The sequence below is a fragment of the Rhopalosiphum padi genome, chromosome 1, assembly GCF_020882245.1.
Source record: "Rhopalosiphum padi isolate XX-2018 chromosome 1, ASM2088224v1, whole genome shotgun sequence".
In the NCBI taxonomy this organism is placed as follows: Eukaryota; Metazoa; Arthropoda; class Insecta; order Hemiptera; family Aphididae; genus Rhopalosiphum; species Rhopalosiphum padi.
The window spans coordinates 82,214,857-82,237,923 of record NC_083597.1 but is presented as its reverse complement, the minus strand read 5'-3'; the positions used below and the strand labels follow the sequence as shown (position 1 = coordinate 82,237,923).

Below are 23,067 nucleotides of genomic sequence, written 5' to 3'. Positions count from 1 at the left end.
GTCGAAAATCTTCGGCGAGGAGCGACATGGTATGGTTACACCCGGTTCCAGCCACACGACCAAATCTCCAAAACTATTTCTCACTTCTTCACCCCTAACGCATCATCTTCCATTTTTTCCGGTACAATGCCCTTATCTACCGCTTCCTCGTCACTTGCACCAACTAATTCATTTTCGTGTAACGCATTTTCTATTTTTGCTGGCATAATGGACGTTTCTATTGCCTGCCCTTTACTTGCAGACACGGCCTAAGGGACCGCCGGGTCGAAATTTAAGGAGAGTCCGAGGACAGCGTGGCGTCGCTGTCCGCTGACTCTCTTTTTCGTACCGCGGCGATTCCGTCGGCCAAGTCACGACTCCGGCCGTCGCCGATCCGTGCGTTTCGGTTTCCGCTGTCTGCTGTTCGTCGTTAGATCTACACCACATCGCACACAAACTGCTCTCGAAGCCGAAGCTGTCTGGACTCGCCTGCCGTAATGATGGTCGTCGAATCGCGCTCCCGGGCAAACGCCTCAACAACACTTGTCCGCCCGCGAAGCCGGTCGTGAGTACGCTGCACAGGTGACTGCAGTAGCCTTTGTGCGAAAAGTGTAAATAATAAATATTATGAGCTTATAATTCCAACGACACTTTAACACTTATTCCTTCTATTGCTGCAGTTTTCTTCAGACAATTTTTTGGATATTTGGAATGTTAAAAACGATTAATATTTATAAAAACTATTTTATTTTCTATTATGTAGATATACATAAAATATATTAAATATACTTTAACGAGTGTATATTTATTTATAAATGTATATTCTATTAGGAACTTCGCTTATTTTCATAATATGTTAAAAATAAGAAATATTGTTTACCTGACTAAATCTTTTAGTAATAATCATACCTATTATGATATTTATTGCTTAATATTTCTTTATAATATTTTTGGGGGTATGATGACAACAGAGAACAGTTTGAGGTTTTTGAAAATGAGGCGTTTCTTTACTTTGTGTTTCCTGGAGTGAATATTGTAAATTCAGGAAGAGTTAAATAAATAAAAAAAAATAATAAAAAACAATTATATATATATAAAAAAATTATTTATTAATATGCAACATAGTAAAATTTTTTCTTATCACGTGATAATTTTATTCGTACAAAAATGAAATAAATAGGAACAGATTGTTCTGTCGTAATACAACAATACATTTTTATGAAAGTTATAAAATTATAAACATATGAGTATATATGAAGTGTAAAATATTAAATAGATATGTACCGATCATTCCCATTGGGTGTCGTTTTAAAATAATACAATAATTAAATACTGATACTTATATATAAATATTGCTTTTCGATACACTTTTCATGGTATGAGAAACCGTTGTCTATATGATTAATAACGTTGAGAATAATATAATATATATATATTGTACCTATACTTTATAAACATTATAAATAATATACTAAATTCTATTTTTTTTTACAATACAATTATTATCTAGGTGCCTAGGTACGACGATGTATTACAAATAATATAATATCCATACTTAATAATAATACCTCCTTATAAGTAATATGATATGATTGTCTCGGTTCTATAATATGATCGATAAATTAATTTAACTATTATGTATTTTAATACTACCTAACTATACCAACTATAATCTATATAATATTAATAAATCGATCTAATGGCATTACAATGCGCATTACTCGTGTTTATAGAAATTATACATTTAAAGTATTACGATGCTAAAACAAACAATAGAAATTTTTTATGATAACTAAGGTATATTATACTACATACTTTAAAACGATATGATATTATAATATATAAATATATAATATAAATAAAAAAATCATTTTATGAAATATTATATATATAAAAAAAAGTTTATATTATAATATTATTATATGTACAACGTCAAACGAACGGCGTTTGTCGACAACCTACAATTTTACGCCGACAGCGCATCTATACATAAGTACACATACGTGTATTATAATATGTATAGACATGGACGAGCGTGGCGCAAAATTATCTAAAAACTGTTAAAGTTTATTGGACGGGGTTCACTGATCAAAGGTTTATTTCATCCTCCTCATAGCTCACTAAACTTAATACTTACATAATAATCGCTAACGCGCGTGTAACACGCTTTTAACTTGAATACAATATACAAAATTATCCTAACTCCTAAGTATCAACAAAGTTACACGATATATAAGGTTATATTATTAAAGAAACAAAAAAATAAAAAACAATAATAACAACAAGTAACAACTACAATATTTAAGTACTTTGACCGCGATACGCGCGTCGTCGATATAATACTGTGCGCAGTTCATTTAAAAAATATAATAGTAAATAATAGGTACGAAAAAACGAAAAAAACTACAATTTACGCGTTACCTACTCACGTTACATATACATTTATATATATATCCTATGTACGAGTGCGTGCGTGTGTGATATCACGTTGTGTCGCGGACTTGTACATAACTACGACGAAATGTTGTGTTGATAATATGATCATTACATCAAAAGAGATTTTCAAAATGCACTCGACCCAACTAGACTTAAGCTGTAACGTTCCCGGAACGGTTTTCGAATCGCTCAAACCAACATATTATAGTATACTACTACGCACACGATTACATCACTCACAAATGGTCTAAAATCACATCTCTGCGCATATTTGTGCTAGCGAAATGAAAATAAAACTATACACGTGATAATAATATATTGTTAAGTAATATATATATATATATAAGTAACGGCGTTTCGTCGAGATATAATCGAATTCGCGGCCAATAGAAACGAGTGATGGCCGACAGTCAATAAGGGTCGTAGACAATATATCCATTATAATATTATAATCTACAGCAGTTCATATATGATATTAAATTATCTAAAATAAATACTGTGCACAAACTTTGGCCGGTAATAATAATTGGTATATAAGCGTATTATTAGGCGTACCCTACGCAGCGGCGGCGGCGGCGTTCATTTTTTTCTCGACTGATACGCGTGTCGTCCGCACGTCGTCTAGCTGCGGCGGTCGTCGTTCTGGTTCTCGCCGTTCGCGTCCCCGTCGAACATCCCTGCAATCCGGCACACGTCGTATCGGCGACGGCGAGTCTATACCACCGGTTGCCCGGTGCGATGGTGACGGCGGGGGCGGCGGCTAGGGGGAGTATCGGTGTAGCAGGTCCGTGTCGGTCGCGCCGTACATCTTCATCGTGGCCGTCGGTTTGCTGCACAGCACCGGCGACACTTTGCACAGCCCCAAGTTGTCGTAACCGGTGAACTCCTGCGTCACGAGCGTGGCGTCCTCGCACGGCAGCTTGTCCGTGGACGACGTCGACGACGACGAGACGGTCGTGCGGCTTGTCCGGTTGCCGGACGACGATCCGGCCGACGACGTCTTCGGGGCGTCCGTCGTGTGCGCGGCCATCATAGTCGTCGCCGCCGCCGCCGCCGTCACCGTCCACGGCTTGTTGTCCACGGTTTCGCTAACCGTGTTCACCGTGTTGTTCCTGAACTGTAACGCAAAACAAAAACACACAAACCGCCGTTAGAATTGTGTATAAGACACGATGATGACAAAAATAAATAATATTTAAATGTATAATATATGCTCGTATATATTATATAGGTATTATTTTAAAATATAAGTAGATATTTCAATGCTCAAAACGATACGAATATAATGCGTGTGTCAAAAACGGCAGAGATTTTAACGGCCAAGTATTTTTTACTACGAATACACCGAATATATTTTATATTAAAGTCTGATCGAGTATCCCGCTAAAACCATCATTGTCACGGCGTGATTCGATGTTGCACTTGCAATATATCAATTGGATGCGTCGCCGGCAGCAGCTTCGTCGTATACATTAATACTATAACAAATCGAGCTAGACCATAAAATTAAAAGCAAAAAAGGTCCTATTAAACGCGAACCTTACTGTGGAACATTGGAACGTCTTACAACTCAGATGGCGTATACGTATTCACGGCGAGTGCGACCAGTGTAATTAAATAACCTTCGAGTTTTTTTAATTTTGAGTGTTTATAACAATATACTTAGAGGTTATATATATCTATAGGTACTTCGGTCAAATTAATAAAATAACCAAAAAATTGGTACAAACACCGTATAATTTTAATTTGTCATAATATACAGAAATGTATATTTTAGGTATGTCGTTGTAGTGGTTATATACGGTTATCAGTTGACTTGACTTGGTCGGGAGTAGTCTTATTATGAAAATCAGTGTATACTACCATGCATAGACTGAAACCTTATATTAATCTAAGACATTTATAAGATTATTTTGATATGTATACTTACTGCTTAGGCCTTAGGTATGCTATATTATATGAATTAATTAGAATTGAATGTTTGGATTAAAACTTGACGCGTACCTACGGTTGTCACTATGTGATGGTGAGGTCGCGTCGGATGGTGGTTGAACGGCACACAGGGAGCACGGGGGAAAAATTAAATAAAGAAGCACAAGTCTTTGGGTACGAAGGGGGCTTTATTTGTAGGCAAAAATACAAAAAAAACACCAATGTGAAGAAAAAAGAGAAAATGGTATATTTACGGTGGGCACGGTACGGCGAAAAGGCGGTGTGTCGCGTACAGTATGGTTTGAATTCAAACGGTCTTTGCGCGGGGCCGCGTCAAACTATGCTGAGAAAAGCCAATATTATTTGATAATAATTTATATAATGTATATATATATACTGTTTATTTAATAAGAGCTTCAAATATATATTATAATTGATAAGTATAACACTATATTATATAATAATGCAATTTAATTGTACAACGCCGCAAAACGACGAGCGAAGAGTTTTTTTCTAAACGGATTTCGATCTATAATAATGATAGTATACAATTATTGCTACATTCAGATTTCGCAGACGGAAAAAACCGCCTACGAATGGGCATATACTGTTTATTGTACACATACATTACACACAATATATATATATATGACATACATATTAATGACTTATATTTTATATTCCTATATACCTACAACTGGCACTGTACGCACTCGTTTCGAAATATTATTATTGTTATATATATACACGCAATGTGTAAATATTATACGTTACATCGGCTTTTTTTTTTTCATCGAAACGACATATATTGCAAACACAACTCGATAATAACCGTAAACATCCCACGATACGAGAACATCAATACAATAATATATCATTATTTAAGTGAAGCATATTGTACGACGTATACATATGTTATAAAATATGTACAATGATATACATGTATGTATTAAAATTTGAGGCCGATGACTGAATGATATAGGTTTAATATTTCCGTGATTATCAATAGTACTATATAATATTATACTAATATAGGTAATAATAGTATGTATTTAAGAACTGTTCGGGTTAACGACGAGAATATCGATTGACGACTTAAATAATGTATATAATATTATATTATGTATAAATTCTTGAGACGTGCTTTTTGATAACTACTTATTATATTAACATTAAAAATCTATTACGTTTCCGATCGCGTCCCTCGACGATTATAACTGACGAGACATTTTATAATTTCCTAGGTATGTATAAGTGTAATAATATATTAATATATAACTATGACTGTTATTGTGATTCTATTAACATTGAAATTTATAAAACCAAGTAATTATTATACAATTATATTCATATGCGTAAATTGTGTAATACACTTGGTTTTAGCTAGGGGCATTATTATTCGTTATTTGATTTGTCGTCGACGACATTGCGCCTCAAGGCAAAATTGGAACTCAACGTTGTTAAATTTTTCGTTTAAAAAAATGTAATTTCATTTTTCTCCGACCGATTCGTGTAACGCATTAACATACGCCATGAAAACAATAATCGCGATTTAACGACAAACCATTATCGGGAGAAGTCTTATAGAAGCGGCTACCATTCCGGGAGAGGAACGGAGACTACCAATATATGCGTTACAAAAGACCATAAAAACACGATTACAGCACATAACACCTGTATATATGCATGCACTTCGTGATACTTCATAATATACAATATACGCCACCAGGTTCCAATGGATATATAATTACAACGATATATGCCTCCTCTCCGTATAATGATGTGAACGTCACGTCCCCGAGCTAAACACATTTGAAACACGTATACCTGCACCAGACGGAATAAAAATATACATTTTATACATTCTTATATATTATGCGATGCCGAGAAAAATAGAATAATAACACGACACACCCTTCTCAGGCGTGTTAGTATACATTTCAGAGGAAAAAAAAATGGGAGACAATAAAGAGGTTTTTTCCCATCACGTATTCTCACTTCTCAGTACCTACCTGCCTATGCGGTAATATTTTTTGGTTATTTTTTCACGGTATCTATTGTAAATTACAATAGTATATAATAAATCATATTGTATATAGTATATACCTTTAAGAAAGCCAATTTTTTTTTGAAATATGAATCTTTGCCTCCGTTCTTAAGCTTCGGTATTTTCCTCTCGCGTTTCCAAACGAACGCCAACATGATGGACATCAAAGCGATAGCAACGACCACCAGCAACGTCAACCAAATTATCAACGATTTCAGGCTCTCCAACTCTTGTAGCACATCTGCACACGGAACAGAAACAAATTTCCATACTATTAATATATATTTAATAATATTCAAAAACCGCTTATGACTCTATTAACTATGTTTATAATAAATTTATAATTCTATATAGGCAGTTGCTCACCTTGGATGTTACTATCCTTGACGTAATGCTTCACGTAATCATGTATGTAATCTGCGTAAACAAATTCAAAAACGATAAATTAGTACGGTCGTCCATCGAACAAATCACATTTTGATTTTATACGGACGACTGCGAATCGTCGTCTGTACAGTCGTCCTATATTCAAAACAAAGTATTCCATTTTACGCGCCTAATTCCCCTCCCTTTACCGCTACAAACGAGTGTGTTGTAATGATAAAGACAACATTATATACATGAAGAATTGAATTATTTTGCAGAATTTACAATTATTATTATTATTATTGGACATGTCCTCTGCACCGTGAGTACTCGCGTATTCCGGGTACGAGTGTCGGATTTCGCCGCGACCACCACATTATACCATCCGTCTGCCCGAAAACCGATGTATTATCATAATATTATTATACGCAATGTGTGTAATGATAAATACTATAATAATAATATATTAGTATATAATATATATATATATATATATATATAGCTATAAAAGTCATCTGATACGAGTGATACGACCCTTTGACACACATCTGCGGTTAATTATCGACGTTAGTCTATCACGTTGGGACATAGCATTTTATGTTTGTTTTAGTGCGGATGATGATGCTCTATATACTAAAGTGGCGTACACAACAGTTACCATACGTGCGGTTAACATAATATGTGTGACCTATACGGTCGAGTTAATAACGTGCTCGGGCGCAAAGTGAAAGAAATCACACGTTCTTATAAAATAATATATATATATACATACATATTTTACCTACTGAAGATAAAATGAACTTGATAAAGCACGTTCTGCGGCGACGGTAAGTATAGAATATAAAATTTAAAAACACGAAATTATATTAAAACCTATAAGACCGTGTAGACTTCTGGCCTTCTGAGTGTACAATATTCTATTGTTTGGGATGTGCTTGCGTTTTGTTTGGCCGATTTTGAGTTTATAGTTGCCCCAGCAACACTCTCCCTCCAGCACGACTTGCCGACAGTCGACCCAATTGATTTCCTTATAATACACATACGTTCACAACGACTTCACCGCTTCGGATATCCACCACATACAGTAAACATACCTACATTTTGCACAGGTATAGTCCAACTACCTGCAGTCGTAATTACACATAATTACATAATTATTATATGCGTACGTCGTGTACGATGAGTCACGATAACAATGTGAATAGCTGTACACAGTCTAAGAAGACGGTACTGCGACAGAATCAGGTCACGCGAGGCTGGGGATTTACAGAAAAATAATAATATTCCTAACGGGGTGGGGTTTTTTTTTTAAATCACCTGAAACGAAAAACATACCAATTCAGATTTCCGCACAGAATTTAATACATCGCATTATTTTTATATATACACGTCACGCCTATAGAGGCACGGTTCTGCGAAATCGACGAAAGTGCAAAACAATTTTGTATTTATTATTTTCAGAATCTTCGATGATGTATAATGATGATGCTTTTTTAAAAATGTAGGGGGTCATACTAATCATATACAGTTTTAATTTCACATATTAGCTAGTGCATAATCTACAACAGAGGTTCGGACACGCCTATATGTTACATTATTATGTGTATACGGTATATACCACGAGCTGTGAACAACAAAAGCGTAGGTATACAATGTTTTATTATAATTTCGGGCACAATGATTTTCAACTAGTAACTATAAACAATATGGTTACAACCTGCAGCTGTAAACGCGTTATGGCTAAATAATTTAGACGACAGATCTATGATTCTGTAAAAGAAGGATAAATTGTGGTAAGTACCTATATATGTATATGTGCAGGTTGCGTTAAAGTTGAAAAAATGTTTGACCGACACAGCTGCGTAATAATATATGATTATACATAATATAACTAATTATTTGATTAAAAAAATGTCAACATATACGATGTGGTCAGTTAAACATAAGAATTTGGTCGATCCTAGATAGTAAAATGACACAAACATTACGTGTTTTTCTTCCGCTGATAATACACTATTATTATTCATAGGTACTTATACCGATATAAATTGGCTATAATAATACAAAAAAACACGTTTCGTCATCACAGCTAAATAATATAAAAAATATTTTTTATTGGCAAAACGGATTTCGAGAAACGTAAAAATTCTTTTCTTACTAGATAGTTATATTATGCAAGTAATACTAAACAAATTTAGTTTCCGTGTATTTATCGACGGTGGATTTCGATAAACGTTCAAATTCTTTTCAAATTAGAACTAAATATTATTATGTTATGACTTTATGAGTGATACTTGATACTATATGGAAAAACCTAGTTTCTGTATCTACCTACCTCTTTAGTGTTAATTGCATTAGTATGAATTTTATTTTTATCTTATAACTATTAATAATGTTTTTTTTTTACTCAAGTTTTCCTATAAGTATTATAATTTACAAGTGACAAACAAGTAGCTTATTTGAGAGTTCATCTCGGGTGGGGGATATCTTGTATATTATAATTTATAATATATATTATAGATAATTAACTATGGTGATATATAAGTATTATTATTAATTGTGTATTAAATGAAAATAGGTATGTTATTTCAGTTTTTTGTTAGAGGATTAATAAAACACAATAATATAAATAAATTATAAAACAAGATTTAAATTACTTTATGCTGATAATTAATTAATTACTTTTGTTTAAAAGTATAAAATAATGCATATTTTTTAATAATTTATGAAACTTATTGTTTGGTTTATGGTAATGTGTTATGAATTAATTCTTTATGTCATCTAAAGTTGTATTTAGAATTCATTGTGAAAATTATCACGAACATCCTAATACAATTATAGTTGTGAATTCACGGTTCGCCGAATCGCAGTGAAAAATATTGCATGACGTACAACGGAAATAGGTACACCATATTTAAAAAACGTTCGTAGAATAGTAAGAAATATGCATATTTAAATACTGAAAACCTTAAAAAATTGTTTTAATTTTATAATTAGAATGAATATATTACATTTTTTCAATGCATATCACCGCATATGTTAACATTTCTCTTTAATCATCGACAATAATACTTAATTTGTTATATAAAATAATATGTGCATAAAATGCTGAACATCTAATAATGCCTTATTTTATAAAATGAGTTATGTCCAAAATTATTAAATAAAATTAATTTTTGATTTTTCATATTCTACCAGTGAACATACGTATTTACCATTAAAACTTTCTACGTTGTAAAATTTATATAAACAGAAAATTTATGTATAGTAATATATATAATACATTTTTTTAAATAATTTATAATTTAAATGTATCTACGTAATTTTTTATCTTAGTTATATAAAATAAGATATGTATCCTGAGTATATTTTCTGCCCATTGGGCATTATTAATTGAATAAATAAATATTTTACAGTTTATGTTTTAATTTTACCTCAGACGTCTGTGAATTTTTTAGTATGAACCTACTCGAAAATTATATTTTGAGACGGAGGAGTCTACTGTTTATAAAATGTGTTACTGCAGTATATACACCGCGTTTACTCGTTATAGACGAAATATATTTAATATCCATAATGGCAAAAAAATCTATCTTTAATTATTGAATATTGTGTATAGGTTGTAAAGCAATGTTATGTTATTTATTTCATAAAATACAAGTCATATTACGTACACAAAAAACACACATATAGCACCATAATATTCATGAAAGGATAAAAAACCACAAATGTTTTTGAAATCATATTATAACCCAAATAAATAAATGGCGCATAAAATAGCTAGGAGTAACAGTTACAAGAACCGTTTGACAAAATATTTTAGTTGAGCTGCAGTCAAGGCGGTAGACATAATTATATTATTATTTATTAATAATATAATATTTGTTGTATAATAATATTAAATTGTTCAAAATAAATTTAAAAAAAAAACATTCGACGGAAATCTGAATAAACAAGAATAATATCATATTTACCATGATCGGAGTAATAAGAACAAACAATTAATAATCTTTGCACTGAAAATCTCAGGCCTACACGATAGATTCAACAGACATGGAGTAGTCTAAGTTGAAAAACGCGTTAAATTATTCGAGTGCTGCAATTATGTATACCTCACGCGGGCATCGGACACTTTGGTCGGAGTCCTACCGAGTTTTTGAAACCTGAGAGCGCGTCTCTTGGCTCATATACTGGTTATACAGTTGCGGGGGCATTTGACGGTGGGCTATAATAGATCTAAAACATTGTAAGTATACAGCCGCAGGTACCATAAATCATTATTTATTACCTTACAGACAACAAATAACAATACTGAGGTAGGCACCAAATTCTTTTTGGAATTGTTCCCCTCGAATAGTATTTCAAGGACATGCGAAGAAAAAAACAACAAAATTCTATGACAAAGCAGGACCACCAACCAATTTCACCTCGCTACTATACATATATATATATATATTATTTTCGTAGTATAATAGATACACCTATGTATTATTGACTGCGTGGTGCCAGGTCTGCGTCATACTCACGGTTACTATTATACACATACAGGCTATAGATTTACGCGCAGAATCCGTACTCCAGAACGTAATTTTTCGTTTTTGCTTGTTTGCTCATATTATAATAAGAATTACACAGGTTTTTTTATACAATTTTCGGATATTATACCTATTCAATATTTTATTGGGCGCGTGTAATAATAATAATCGTACGCTTACGAATATCTACAGGCAATATACAAAAGTCATTAAACGAATATGGCCGCTTGTCTTCTGCCTGCAGTGTCCCGATTTTATAAGAAAGAAACTCACTATAACACGAGGACTGGAAAAAAAAACCTTAACCCGTCCACGGGCCATCGTTTAAAGAATGTGTTGTTTTTAATTTTTATTTACACCGCGATCACGTACATCATCATCATCGCGCCCTATGTTGTTTACCAGATCGACTCGTACAGTTGTGCCTACGTATAATACGCGTATTACTAAAACAGCTTATCGAAAATAAAAACTATGTGAACAAAATATAATACAAGTCGAACGTTTTAACAGAAATAATTTCGTACAATTGTGCAATAAACATTTGAAGGTGCACTGAACGAATTTTGATGGTAAAAGTAAAAGCTTATTCTTTTACGCATAGCTTGACGAGTTTAAACGGTATACATTATCATAATACTGAGTATACTGCCCTATTCATACTACGCCGCCGTGTCGATCTCGGCGGTTTACGAGTTTGGATCCTTTCGGATATTATGACGATCATCGGTCGACTGCGGGACCAGTAGAAACGACGAGGTAGCAGGTCTTATGGGTAAATGTATGTCGCACGCGTGCGGTTAGTACGACGAATATATTAGACGATATTCCGGAGTAGAAAGTCGACGCCATATAGAAATAAGGTCTTCCGGCGGGCGCGCGTTCCGTCGTTTCTTCGTCGCGAGCTGGTTTTTAATTTTTTTTTTCTCGGCCGAGAAAGGACAACGTTTGGCGGTTGACCTCGCAGAAACTATTGCAGCTGCGGTGGCCAAGCATTATTATAATATAAAATACATAATATGTAATAATAACACTACAATAACGCGTTCATTTATATAAACGTTGTATATATTATACCAATTGGATATGATATATTATTAAAGTCACTTCATGTGCTCCATTCACCATACTATAATAAAGGTATAATACGGAGCGTACTAATGTACGATTTAGACTCATATGATCAAAAAACAAAAACGCGCGTAGATACGTGCCGTATGATATTATGCATACTAGTTTTATTCGAAAATCGCGGTTTATACCGAGTAGGTCAGAAATTATGAGTTACCTCTGAGTGGTAATAAAAATAATAAACGTGTAGTCTAATAGGTACACTGGATGGACCAAAGTCCTCGACATCTATATAGACGTACCTTGACACTGTTGTTGGCATATCTTGACGTCAAAGTTGTGTGAAGTCTCGTTGCAGTAGGAATGACACGGGTAGCACTGGAGATCGTGGGCCTGGCACATGTGGTACTCCGGGCACTCCTTCTCGCCGCACGGCTTCCTCAGCGACAAACCGGACATGGCAGTGACTGCAACGCAATTCGATAAATGATATATTAAATTTAAGCCCGCGGAATAGGTCAGATACGACGAAACAACGATCGTATCACGCGTATTAGACGGATTCGGTAATAAAAATGATCGACGTCGAAATCACCGATCGGAAGTCGTGCGCGGCCGAGTGCCGACTGCCGAGCCGACGACGACGGTTGCTGGCGGGAACGTACGCTTTTGGCGCGCTCCGACCGAACCTCGTCCGCCGCCGACCAACCGGTTTAGGCCGCGTCGCGAAATCGTTTTACGAAAACAAAATATTTTACAGTAATTAACAATATTATATTATTATAAATTAATAGTCGTGGATGTCGCTCACCTAACGTACGACGATCGTTATTGACGACGGCGGCGGCGGCAGTAGTATCGCGGTGCCGTGGAGGTAACCCGAGGTCGGCTGGAACCCGCCAAAGGCCCGCCGAATCATAATATTATTATTAAACACTAAATATCGTCGTGCGGTACGAGCGGCGGCGGCAGCAGCGGCGCGTAGCAGTTGTAGAGGAATGTTTTCGCGTGCGTATACACACCACGACCGCTACACTCGGTACTCCCCCACTGGGCGGCGGGTGTTCCCTGCCGCCGCTGCCGCCGCTCACCGGGCAACCTGCGCAGGTATACGCACACGCGACGCGGCCGAGTGACTCACCTTTTTTTCCGAGTCGACGTTGTCGTTACTGTTGCGCACCGCTTCACCGCCGCCACCAATTATGCTCCACCACCACCGCCACATCCGTTCCCTTTCAGCGCCCCCACTGTCGTTGGTACCTGTCCGACCGAGCCATCGTGACCGCGCACCACACCTGTAACGACCGAAGACCGGTTTCGGAGCGGCGGCGGCGGCTGTCCGCGATGTTGCCAAGCGGCTCTCGCTCCTCTCCGAGTCTTTTGTTTGGTTGTTTTTTTTGTTTTTGACTGTCCGTCCGCGTTAACCACGAAACAATCGTTTTCGAGATAGATTTTCCGGCGTCACGTGAAACCGCCGAACTTGTGACGAGTACGCTGAACCATCAATACTTTTACGCCTGCAATAGTCGGTTACGAGATGTTATTGTTTTCCGGTTTCCCTCGACCGACCGAGATACCTGCAGTTTCCGTAAAAGACTTTACCGCGCGACTTATTGATATTTCTCATGACTTCGCCTAGCCAAATCAAAATCGATATGGATAATTAACTATTTTAGGTACCTTTACCTATTGTTGTTTAAACATTTATTTGTTTTTAAATTCAAAACCAAATCAATCGGTAATTGTTGAATAAACTCCTTTCAATTTAAACACGAAGTCTCTCGCCGATAATACCCCGTTCATCACTTGGTATATGAATTTTACAACTCTAACTATATACATAACACATTGTACCGATATTGAAACAATTATGAAAATATCTCACTTTTTACTAAAAACAATTATAGTTCATAATGTTATTATGCATAATTTAAAAATAAAATGACTACGATGTTTGTGCATACTGCTGGTTCATCTTCGCCCCAACAATTGCAGGACGAACTATTTTATCGAGCTGTAAATTTGTAATGCATTTTTAATTGATAACAATATTATATATTATGCGATGGCAGGAGGAACACGCGTAACTACACTGCTGAACGTTATGGTGTGTTTTGGCGCGGCACGTCGTCAAGGCTACCTCGTTGGTTCCAGAAAGTCTAACGTCGATTGTATTATACATACCGATCGGCGACCTGAACTGCTTACACGGCGTGGTTGGCTTATATGGAAATGCGGTACTTACTAGCTGCGCGTGCCACTATACTATCTTAATATTATAAGTCCCGTAATGCCGTAAATAACAAATCACAAAATTCGGTTTGTCACACGCACATATTAAAACAATTACACTTGATGTATAACTAAGTAGAAACTATAGAGGCTTGTGCAGTTAAGCTCAGCCCCTTTAAAAATGTTTTATACATTTCCTAATAAATAAAAAACGGGGAAGTCGAATTGTGTATAGCGTGGTGTCAACAGTATTCCCTGTCTTTGAGTAGATCACGGAGACACTGAAATTGATGTGTTCAAATTAAATTGAACGATATATTACGGTATAAAAACATTCTGTATAGTAGAGATGTTCCGTCAGCCTAAGTTAAAATCATTTAAGTTGTTAAATATTAATATTATGGTAAATTGATTTAATTTTTGCCGAAAAAATTATTTATTATTTAATTATTATAGTAATATATATTTATACCATACTATAGCTAGTATATACTATGTATATATATATTATTGTCATTAAATTTTGTAGCAAAACTAATTTACCGTAAATAGTGTGAATATAGGTTCACGGTATAGATATTTAAATATTTTGAAAATTAAATCATGTCTTTTAAATGTTATTAATGCTAGATATGCGAATATTTCATAAAAAGTTACAACAATAAACAAAAATTGATTTAACGTGATAATTTCCATCTCTTATAAATCATAATTTCGTTTTTTCCCGATTATTATTAAATGTATTGGAATTTACCAACTAGATCCAACTATTACCCGCGAGTATATACTAAAAACAGTAGAAACTACCCTTAAAGATGAATATGTTTTTACAATTCCAAAAGGTGATGATGGACAGAAAATAATACATCATTGTAAAACCAATACATCCATGCTTCGCTCTCTGCAATCTAAAAGCGGTCAAGTAGATATATTTTATATAGCCATGCTCTGCTGTATAATATATGTAAAGTGAACCTTGACATTGAGTAGGTCACTGTAATGGATGTGTTAAACTTGAATTCAATAATAAATCATTGTTTACGTTGAAAAATGATTCTGATCAATCGTTCGAAAACGATCTATTAACTTACGATATATTATACGTTTACAAAATAATTCAGTTTTATAGGATTTTGTCAAAATTTGAAATTCAAACGCTAATAAAAATAAATTGTAACTATGAATTTTTGATACTTTTTAATTATCGTAAGAAAACTTGTGAAGAACCTATTATAGTATTACATTAGTGCCTAAACTTTTTTACTCTTAAACAAAAATTTCGTTAGACAGAAATCCAATACAAATAAAAACTAGAACAATTTTTACATATTTTCGTCATCTCTTGAAAATTTATAAATAAACATATTGTATTAATTTCAAATTTATAGTTATTCGTTTTTTCTTAACCACCTTAGGATCGTCTACATTTTTTTTGACTAACCAGATATATTATATAATAACATAATTATTCTTGTGATCCAAGTATTTTGTCGATTTTAAAACTTAGGTACTTAGGCACTTAGCATAACTAGTACAAATAGTAAATGACTATTATTTAATATTTTATGGATCTATCATAACACGTATACAGATGTAACCTATCTGTTACAAGTTGAAAACCATAGTGTCTGAAATGATTAAACAAGCATTAAAAAAACACAAATCATCATTGTATACTGATGTATATAGTTATAATTGTTTACAGTTTTATTAATTTAATAAAATAAAAATAAGACCACAATATAGCTTAGGTTTTATCACTTTTATATAAACGATAACTTTATTAACATGTTTCGTATATTATATAAACTGTATGTATTATATATATGTATATCGACTATATCCTATATATATTACATTTTTCTATAAAAGACATGCTAACATTTTATGTAAATAGATTTTAAAGTTATAACCAATCAGACCAATCGAGTCATTTAAAGTTTTGAGTATTCAGTTCACCGTTGATTTTGAATAAAATGATGAACATCAGAACATCACTGAGTATGCAATGTATTAGATATTTTAAATAGATACATTATAATATATTATAATGATAATAAAACTTTAATTCGAATATTGTCTTAAAATAAATTAAAATAAAACCGTAAAACTAAACGTGTCAAATTTGAAAAATGTGCAATCAGTTAAAAATAAATTAATATATAATGAAAATTAAATTAGATTAATGGTATCCGTGTATATCGTGTATGACCATTGACCATGTATAATAAACGATTGTCGCATATAATGAATTAATGACATTATGAGTATTGAGAATAATATATAGGTATTTACGGCAAGCACAGGTATTAATGGACAATAAATGATGAATTATAGTTAATAATCCGTTATAATACTTGAACAATAATAAGCACAATGATGACTGTCGACTGACCACATAATTTAAATACTTATTAAAAAATTCTGTATTTCTTAGTATTTCCTCTAAGCCAAGTTTTTTATTTTAAAAATAAAAAAAATGGTAAACTCGTGATAATTAGCAGTTATTTAATATTTTAAAAGTGCAATTTCAACTTGACTCAACTTAACGACAATTAGTCATAAGTTATCAATGTCAAAACTATTGACTATTCTATTGTACAATAAATTACCATTGCGGTGTGATTTTATTTAATAAAAATTACTTAAATATTGATTAAAGTTTGTATATCTGTAGACTATAATCAATACTTAGAATTAAATACTTGCTATATTATATTTTTTAGATTATATATATATATAGGTACATAAACCTAATCTAATTGTTGAAAAGTTTAATTAGTAAATTAGTACTGAAATCTGAAAACAATAACAATAAGTATAAAGAAATTATTATTATATGTGTGAGTATATTTAATTTACTTTCTCTTACCTTTTTCTCGTACAATTTGTATTTTAGAAAATGTTAATATTTGTTTTCTTCCAAGGAGATTATTAAAGTACAAAAATTACATATGTTACAAACTTTAAAATTCAAATTATGCCAATTATTATCGTCATATTGCAAAAACTTCCTATAATGAATTTCAATTGTTAAAGCCAATTTTTAGTTTCAGATTGATTCCGAATTTCCAATCTGTTTACGAGTGTCAGAGAAAAATTGTTGTAGATCATCATCATATTTATTCGTTAGAAATGTCAATCTAAGTTAGTTATTCTAAATTTCTATTAACTCATGACACATATTTAACCGACAAAATAACCGTAGTAGAATGCACTGTGGCATTATGTAAATTATGTGATATATATATAGCCGATTTAACCAACACCAACCTGCAATGATATTATTATAATCGGTATAATAGCGTGGAATTAAGTACCTAAACGATATAAATACCGGAAGAGGTGTTTTGATCAGTCACTCATTTATTACCCTACTAGACTATACATAACGATAAAAGTGTGAAATTGATAACCAAACTATGTAATGCACCTACTGCATGTATACCAGGGGCGACTCCAGCAAAGCTAGGGGCCACGGCCCCTTCCCCCAAGTTTGTATTTCTAAAAATTGTAGATTGTTAAGAAAAAATTACACATACAAGTAATAGATAGATAGACACATTTCTATATGGATTACGGAAATACCAAGAATAATAAGAAAAATCAAAACTAAGGCCCCGCCCCAACCTGCAAGTCTCTGGAGCCGCCCATGCTACATATTATATTATTATGTATTATGTCTATGTCTATAATGTCTATATGCGGCCTATACATAGATTCTATATGTAAACAACATATAATGATGATTTAAATAACCTAAGTAAAGTAATAATATTGGTAATTACTAATTTGCATGATGGAATGTATGAAAACAATATTTTAAACCTGCGAGACAAACGTTTTGCATAAAAGCGATTATTGTTATGTATTCATAATTCATACTTATACCTATAAGGCTATAAATTGACTTACATGCAGTTGAATAAAATGTATACCGAGTATCTTAAGAGTAAGGCTTAATACAATTTTAATTTTTTTTGTCATAACTTGGATATTTTTCAGGATAAGTAGTTTTATTGTATATTATTCTATATTAGTTTATTTATCAAATGCACGGTATTATGATTTTTTTTTTCTAGATAAGAAAATAATAATTTTTACCGAAAACTATAGTTTTGGATAAATCAATTTTCTTCTTTTAATTTCTTTTATACATTTCACTAAATCTCGTAAAACAAAAAATTGAAAATATATTATTATATTTGTAGATACGAACGTGGCCTCGACTATGTATACAACAAAATATTTTTTTATACCCTCAACGCCAATTTATACGAAATTAATCGTATCGTGTCAGTAATGTAGAGTAATAGAGTTTATATATTGGATAAACATAAGTGTCAATATATAGTGTCATATGATATAATTGTTTTAATACGGTAATTGTTTTAGTATACTATCTAAAAAAATATAGGTATCTAAACATTCTAAACTATATCAAATTGTATAATAATATATATAATATACTTACTTTATCATTTTATAATAAAGATTATTTTTTTTTACAAAAATGTAAAATTAGTCTGTCAGTCTGTGTTAGTGAGTCATGTGGATTATATACAATATAATATTATATTTCAATTTAGCTGTAGTTCTTTGTATCTACTATTATATTATTTTTATTTCTTTATTACTAAAACTATGAATATTATTTGTATCGAAATATCATTCATAATGATAAGATGTAATTACATTTTTAAAATCACATAATTTATTACCCAATGAACAAATGAACAAATGAAATAAATAAATAAAACCATTTTTGGACGTGAATCAAAATAAGTTCATAAAAATAGTAGAAAATGAAATTCAGAAAATTTTTTTTTGAAATACATGTATTTAATATTTATTATTATTATGTATTTAAAAAAAGTGAAAAACATTTCACTCAAAACGAAAAAAAAAATGTTTTTTTTTCTATGAATAGAAAGTGTATTGTGGTTTAAATTCATAAAATATTAGATTAGTAATAATTTTCCGCAGTCTTCTAACCATAGACGCGAATTTGGTGGGCTTGTGGGATGGGTCTGAATTGGTTTATAATAAAATTCAGTGTAAAATATTATGTGTTCCAAGTAAGTTTTGTAACCCAAGATTCTATCATTTTTTCCAAAAGTTTTTGATTTAGCTAACAATATTATTAATCAGATTGATTTATTTTTTGTTTCGTGTCACGTTTTTATTAAGCGCAATGTTTAACTTGTAAATTTATTATTATCTGCTGTCATATCTTGTTTATTTTTATTTTTGAATGTACTTGAAATATGTTAGTTGTTATGTATGTTATTATTGTCAAAATAATATTTGTCATGCAATTATATCATTTACTGTACTATTATTCTAAAAGGTTCTTACCCTTTTATAAATAAATAAATAAATAAAATAAAAAAAAATGTTTGAATAGGTGAAGGAAACTAAAAGCAACTAAAAGAGAAGCTGCTCAAATAATTTATGACCAAATAAAAAATGTTTCTCAACAGAGAATCTCTAAGGGTAAAAACTTTGAATATCCATTGCTTACTCATTCTATATAAAGACACTATAGAAAGTAAGTATTTAGATTATTTAAAAGTTCTGCAGTCCTTGGAGCTACTCTTTTTTCTTTAATCGTTTTAAATCATCTCAAAACCAAAATTTAAGTATTCTAAGGGTAATATATTATATAGTCAATTCTCTTTTGCTGTTTGTGGGTACAAGAAGCTAAAGAAATTGCTGTCTATGTTGCTCTATCATACATAAAAATTTTGTTAAAGAAGTAGAACACCAATAATACTATACTTGTATATTGCTCGTGCTCGCCTAATACAGTTTGTTGAGCTTAAAATGTTTATACTACTTTCAAATAGTTATTTACGTCCATATATTTACAATACGTATGATTTAAAGTTTATTACGCATTTACGACCAGTTTTAAAATTGTTCTTATTTTCAAAGAAATATTTTTTTAAAGTTTATCCCGCATTCTCGCCTATCTCTAATATGTATAATACATATTTATATACATACTTACGCAATTTATATGTATACATTGTTATATTGTATAGAAACATTATATTTCAGTGTATGATTAAGCTCTTTTTAAATAAACCACACATAATGTATATAATATGTATATGTCATATTTAAACAGTTACCTATACCAAATTAGTTTAAGTTATATTAGTTATAAATGTTATAATTGTTTTCGGAATTTTACTGTTATACTTGTATTGATATACCCATAAAAGCTATATAATTATCAGTGAATGTTACTGACTGAGTGAGAATAAAAATAACCAAGCAACTTTATCAATAGGTATCATATTTCTTGTTAAATTCCAACCCGAATTCATAATGAAGTAAATTGACAAGTAATAAATTGATTTTGAAAATGTTCGCGTGACTACTTAAATACGAGCTTTACAAATGTGTGTAACGTATTTACGTATGTATAATAAATGGAAATATATAATGTATCTATTTATGCATGGAGATTTTAACTACTTGCACGTGTACTACATTTAATACAATATAATGTCATCCTGAAACGAAGGTTGTTTTCTGATCTTATGGTAAAATTTATAATTTTTATTTAGATTCTTAAAACTTCACATTTACCTTAAACCCGTTTAGTTATGTTAAAAAAAATATATTTGTTAAATAAAGACCTTTGAATCCCTACCAAAATTAGTTATTATGCGTTATGAGTTTATGGCCACAGATCTTTTAACTATCCGATAGGTTAAACGTAATTAAACTATACTATTAACGTCTTAACGATTAGTTAGACTGTGTGTTTTAATGGTCAGAAATAAATATCGTTTATTCATTTATAGTTGCATATTATACAATTAAACATAAAAACATAATATTTACACATTTTGACAATAACTTGTCTTAATTATTTTAATTAGGTTATACAGCGATTATTAACCACTATATGAAAGACTACTAAAATAATCCACACGGTTTATTAAAATATTTAATATATAGGTTTCCGTATAACTCTATTATATATTAGGTACGTACCTTGTGTAATTATAAAATAAATTTGTTTTGATGCATCATAGATAAATCGTTTGCATAATTTGAATTTTTAAACATGCATCTTTCGTTAATGTTATGGCGATAATTTACCTTAAGGCTGTATAGAATTTCCTAAAATCACACTTGAGAATACGTCAAAATACAATTTTCTTTTTTTTACATTGAACTTTTTGGAGTGCAGCATATAGGCAACTTAAATGACAATTATACATCATTAACATTTTAAGTACGTTAAGTTTATGTACAATTATAAACATAGGAACATTTACAAAGTAAAATTATAAGGCAACATTGAATTATTATTAATATCAAAATATTATATTATATTTACTCAATAAATTACGTTATGTTATGTGATTTTATTGGATATTAACATTAAGGTGTCGAATATAGGCAATACGTACGTTCACTGGTCAGTCATCAGTATCATAGATTAAATATTTAATCTATGTCAGTATCCAGTATATGCGTGATGCCGTGTTGTGTAAATAATCATTAAAAAGAAAAAAAATAGAGTACGATTTTAAAATTCAATTGGAGAAAATAAAAGTAGTAAAAGGACACTTATATATATACGTGTACTTGTTCGCCAATTATTACAATTGACCAAGACACCAGTTATCTGATAGTGTCTGAAACCGAATTTAAATGTCATGAAGTAAACTTGAATATGATTCCTTCTTAGATATTATATTCCAAGAGGAGCGATGAATGTAATTATTGATTTTCTGATTATCATAATTTATTTCCTTTTGGAACAGCAAAAATGCTTACATTTTCAACTGTTGATGGTGGTTTCTAATAGTAAAAACATTTTATGTTAAAATTTGGAAGAAATTAAGTAGATAAGTATCTAATCAAATAATTATTTTATGGAGCTTTTTTGTAATTTAAAAATATTAATATTTGCAGGTACTTAGAATTTTATTTTATCACACAACAATGCTATTTTTAAACACGTTTTCGGAAAAAAATAATTCAATCTACGGCTACCTACCGTATTATTAATGATAAAATAAATTACTTTTATAATAATATACATAAAAATATATTAAGCAATATAGGCTGACAGACACTTCTCAGAATCGTTTTTCGTTTCATTGAATTCAAATTTAACACATATATTACAACGACTTAATTCTCAATGACGAGGTATTCTTCCACATAAACTGACAATTGTATGGGAGAGCGTTTACCTACTTTCCTTTTAAAAAAAAAAATTAATGTTTAACATTTAAATTATAAGAAAAACTTACGTGTTAGCTGTCATATACGTAAAATGTAAAAGATTAGTAATCGGTGTATAGAATTTCGGGTACCTACCATTTCGTGCGGGACACATTCAATGGCTTCCTAGAAATTAATTTAAACAGATAACGCATAAACAAATTTATATATTATATTTAATGCAAATTATTGCTTTTCAGCAGAATGAACCGT

At 31.7% G+C, this 23,067-nt stretch overlaps 1 protein-coding gene across 2 annotated transcripts; it reads right to left on the bottom strand.

Annotated features, from left to right (window-relative positions):
• Positions 1-1,060: 1,060 nt before the first annotated feature.
• LOC132922678 (uncharacterized) lies at positions 1,061-13,526 on the bottom strand. Of its 2 annotated transcripts, none has more exons than XM_060986330.1 (5): positions 13,508-13,526; positions 12,669-12,833; positions 6,761-6,811; positions 6,454-6,635; positions 1,061-3,532 (listed from the first exon to the last, which is right to left on the bottom strand). In XM_060986330.1, the coding sequence occupies exons 2-5, from the start codon at positions 12,823-12,825 to the stop codon at positions 3,176-3,178; spliced, it is 747 nt and encodes a 248-aa protein (XP_060842313.1). In that variant the 5' UTR covers positions 12,826-12,833; positions 13,508-13,526; the 3' UTR covers positions 1,061-3,175. The 2 variants fall into 2 exon arrangements, with proteins under 2 accessions (XP_060842313.1, XP_060842308.1); XM_060986325.1 differs by lacking the exon at positions 13,508-13,526 and adding an exon at positions 13,178-13,501.
• Between the last annotated feature and the right edge of the window lie 9,541 nt (positions 13,527-23,067).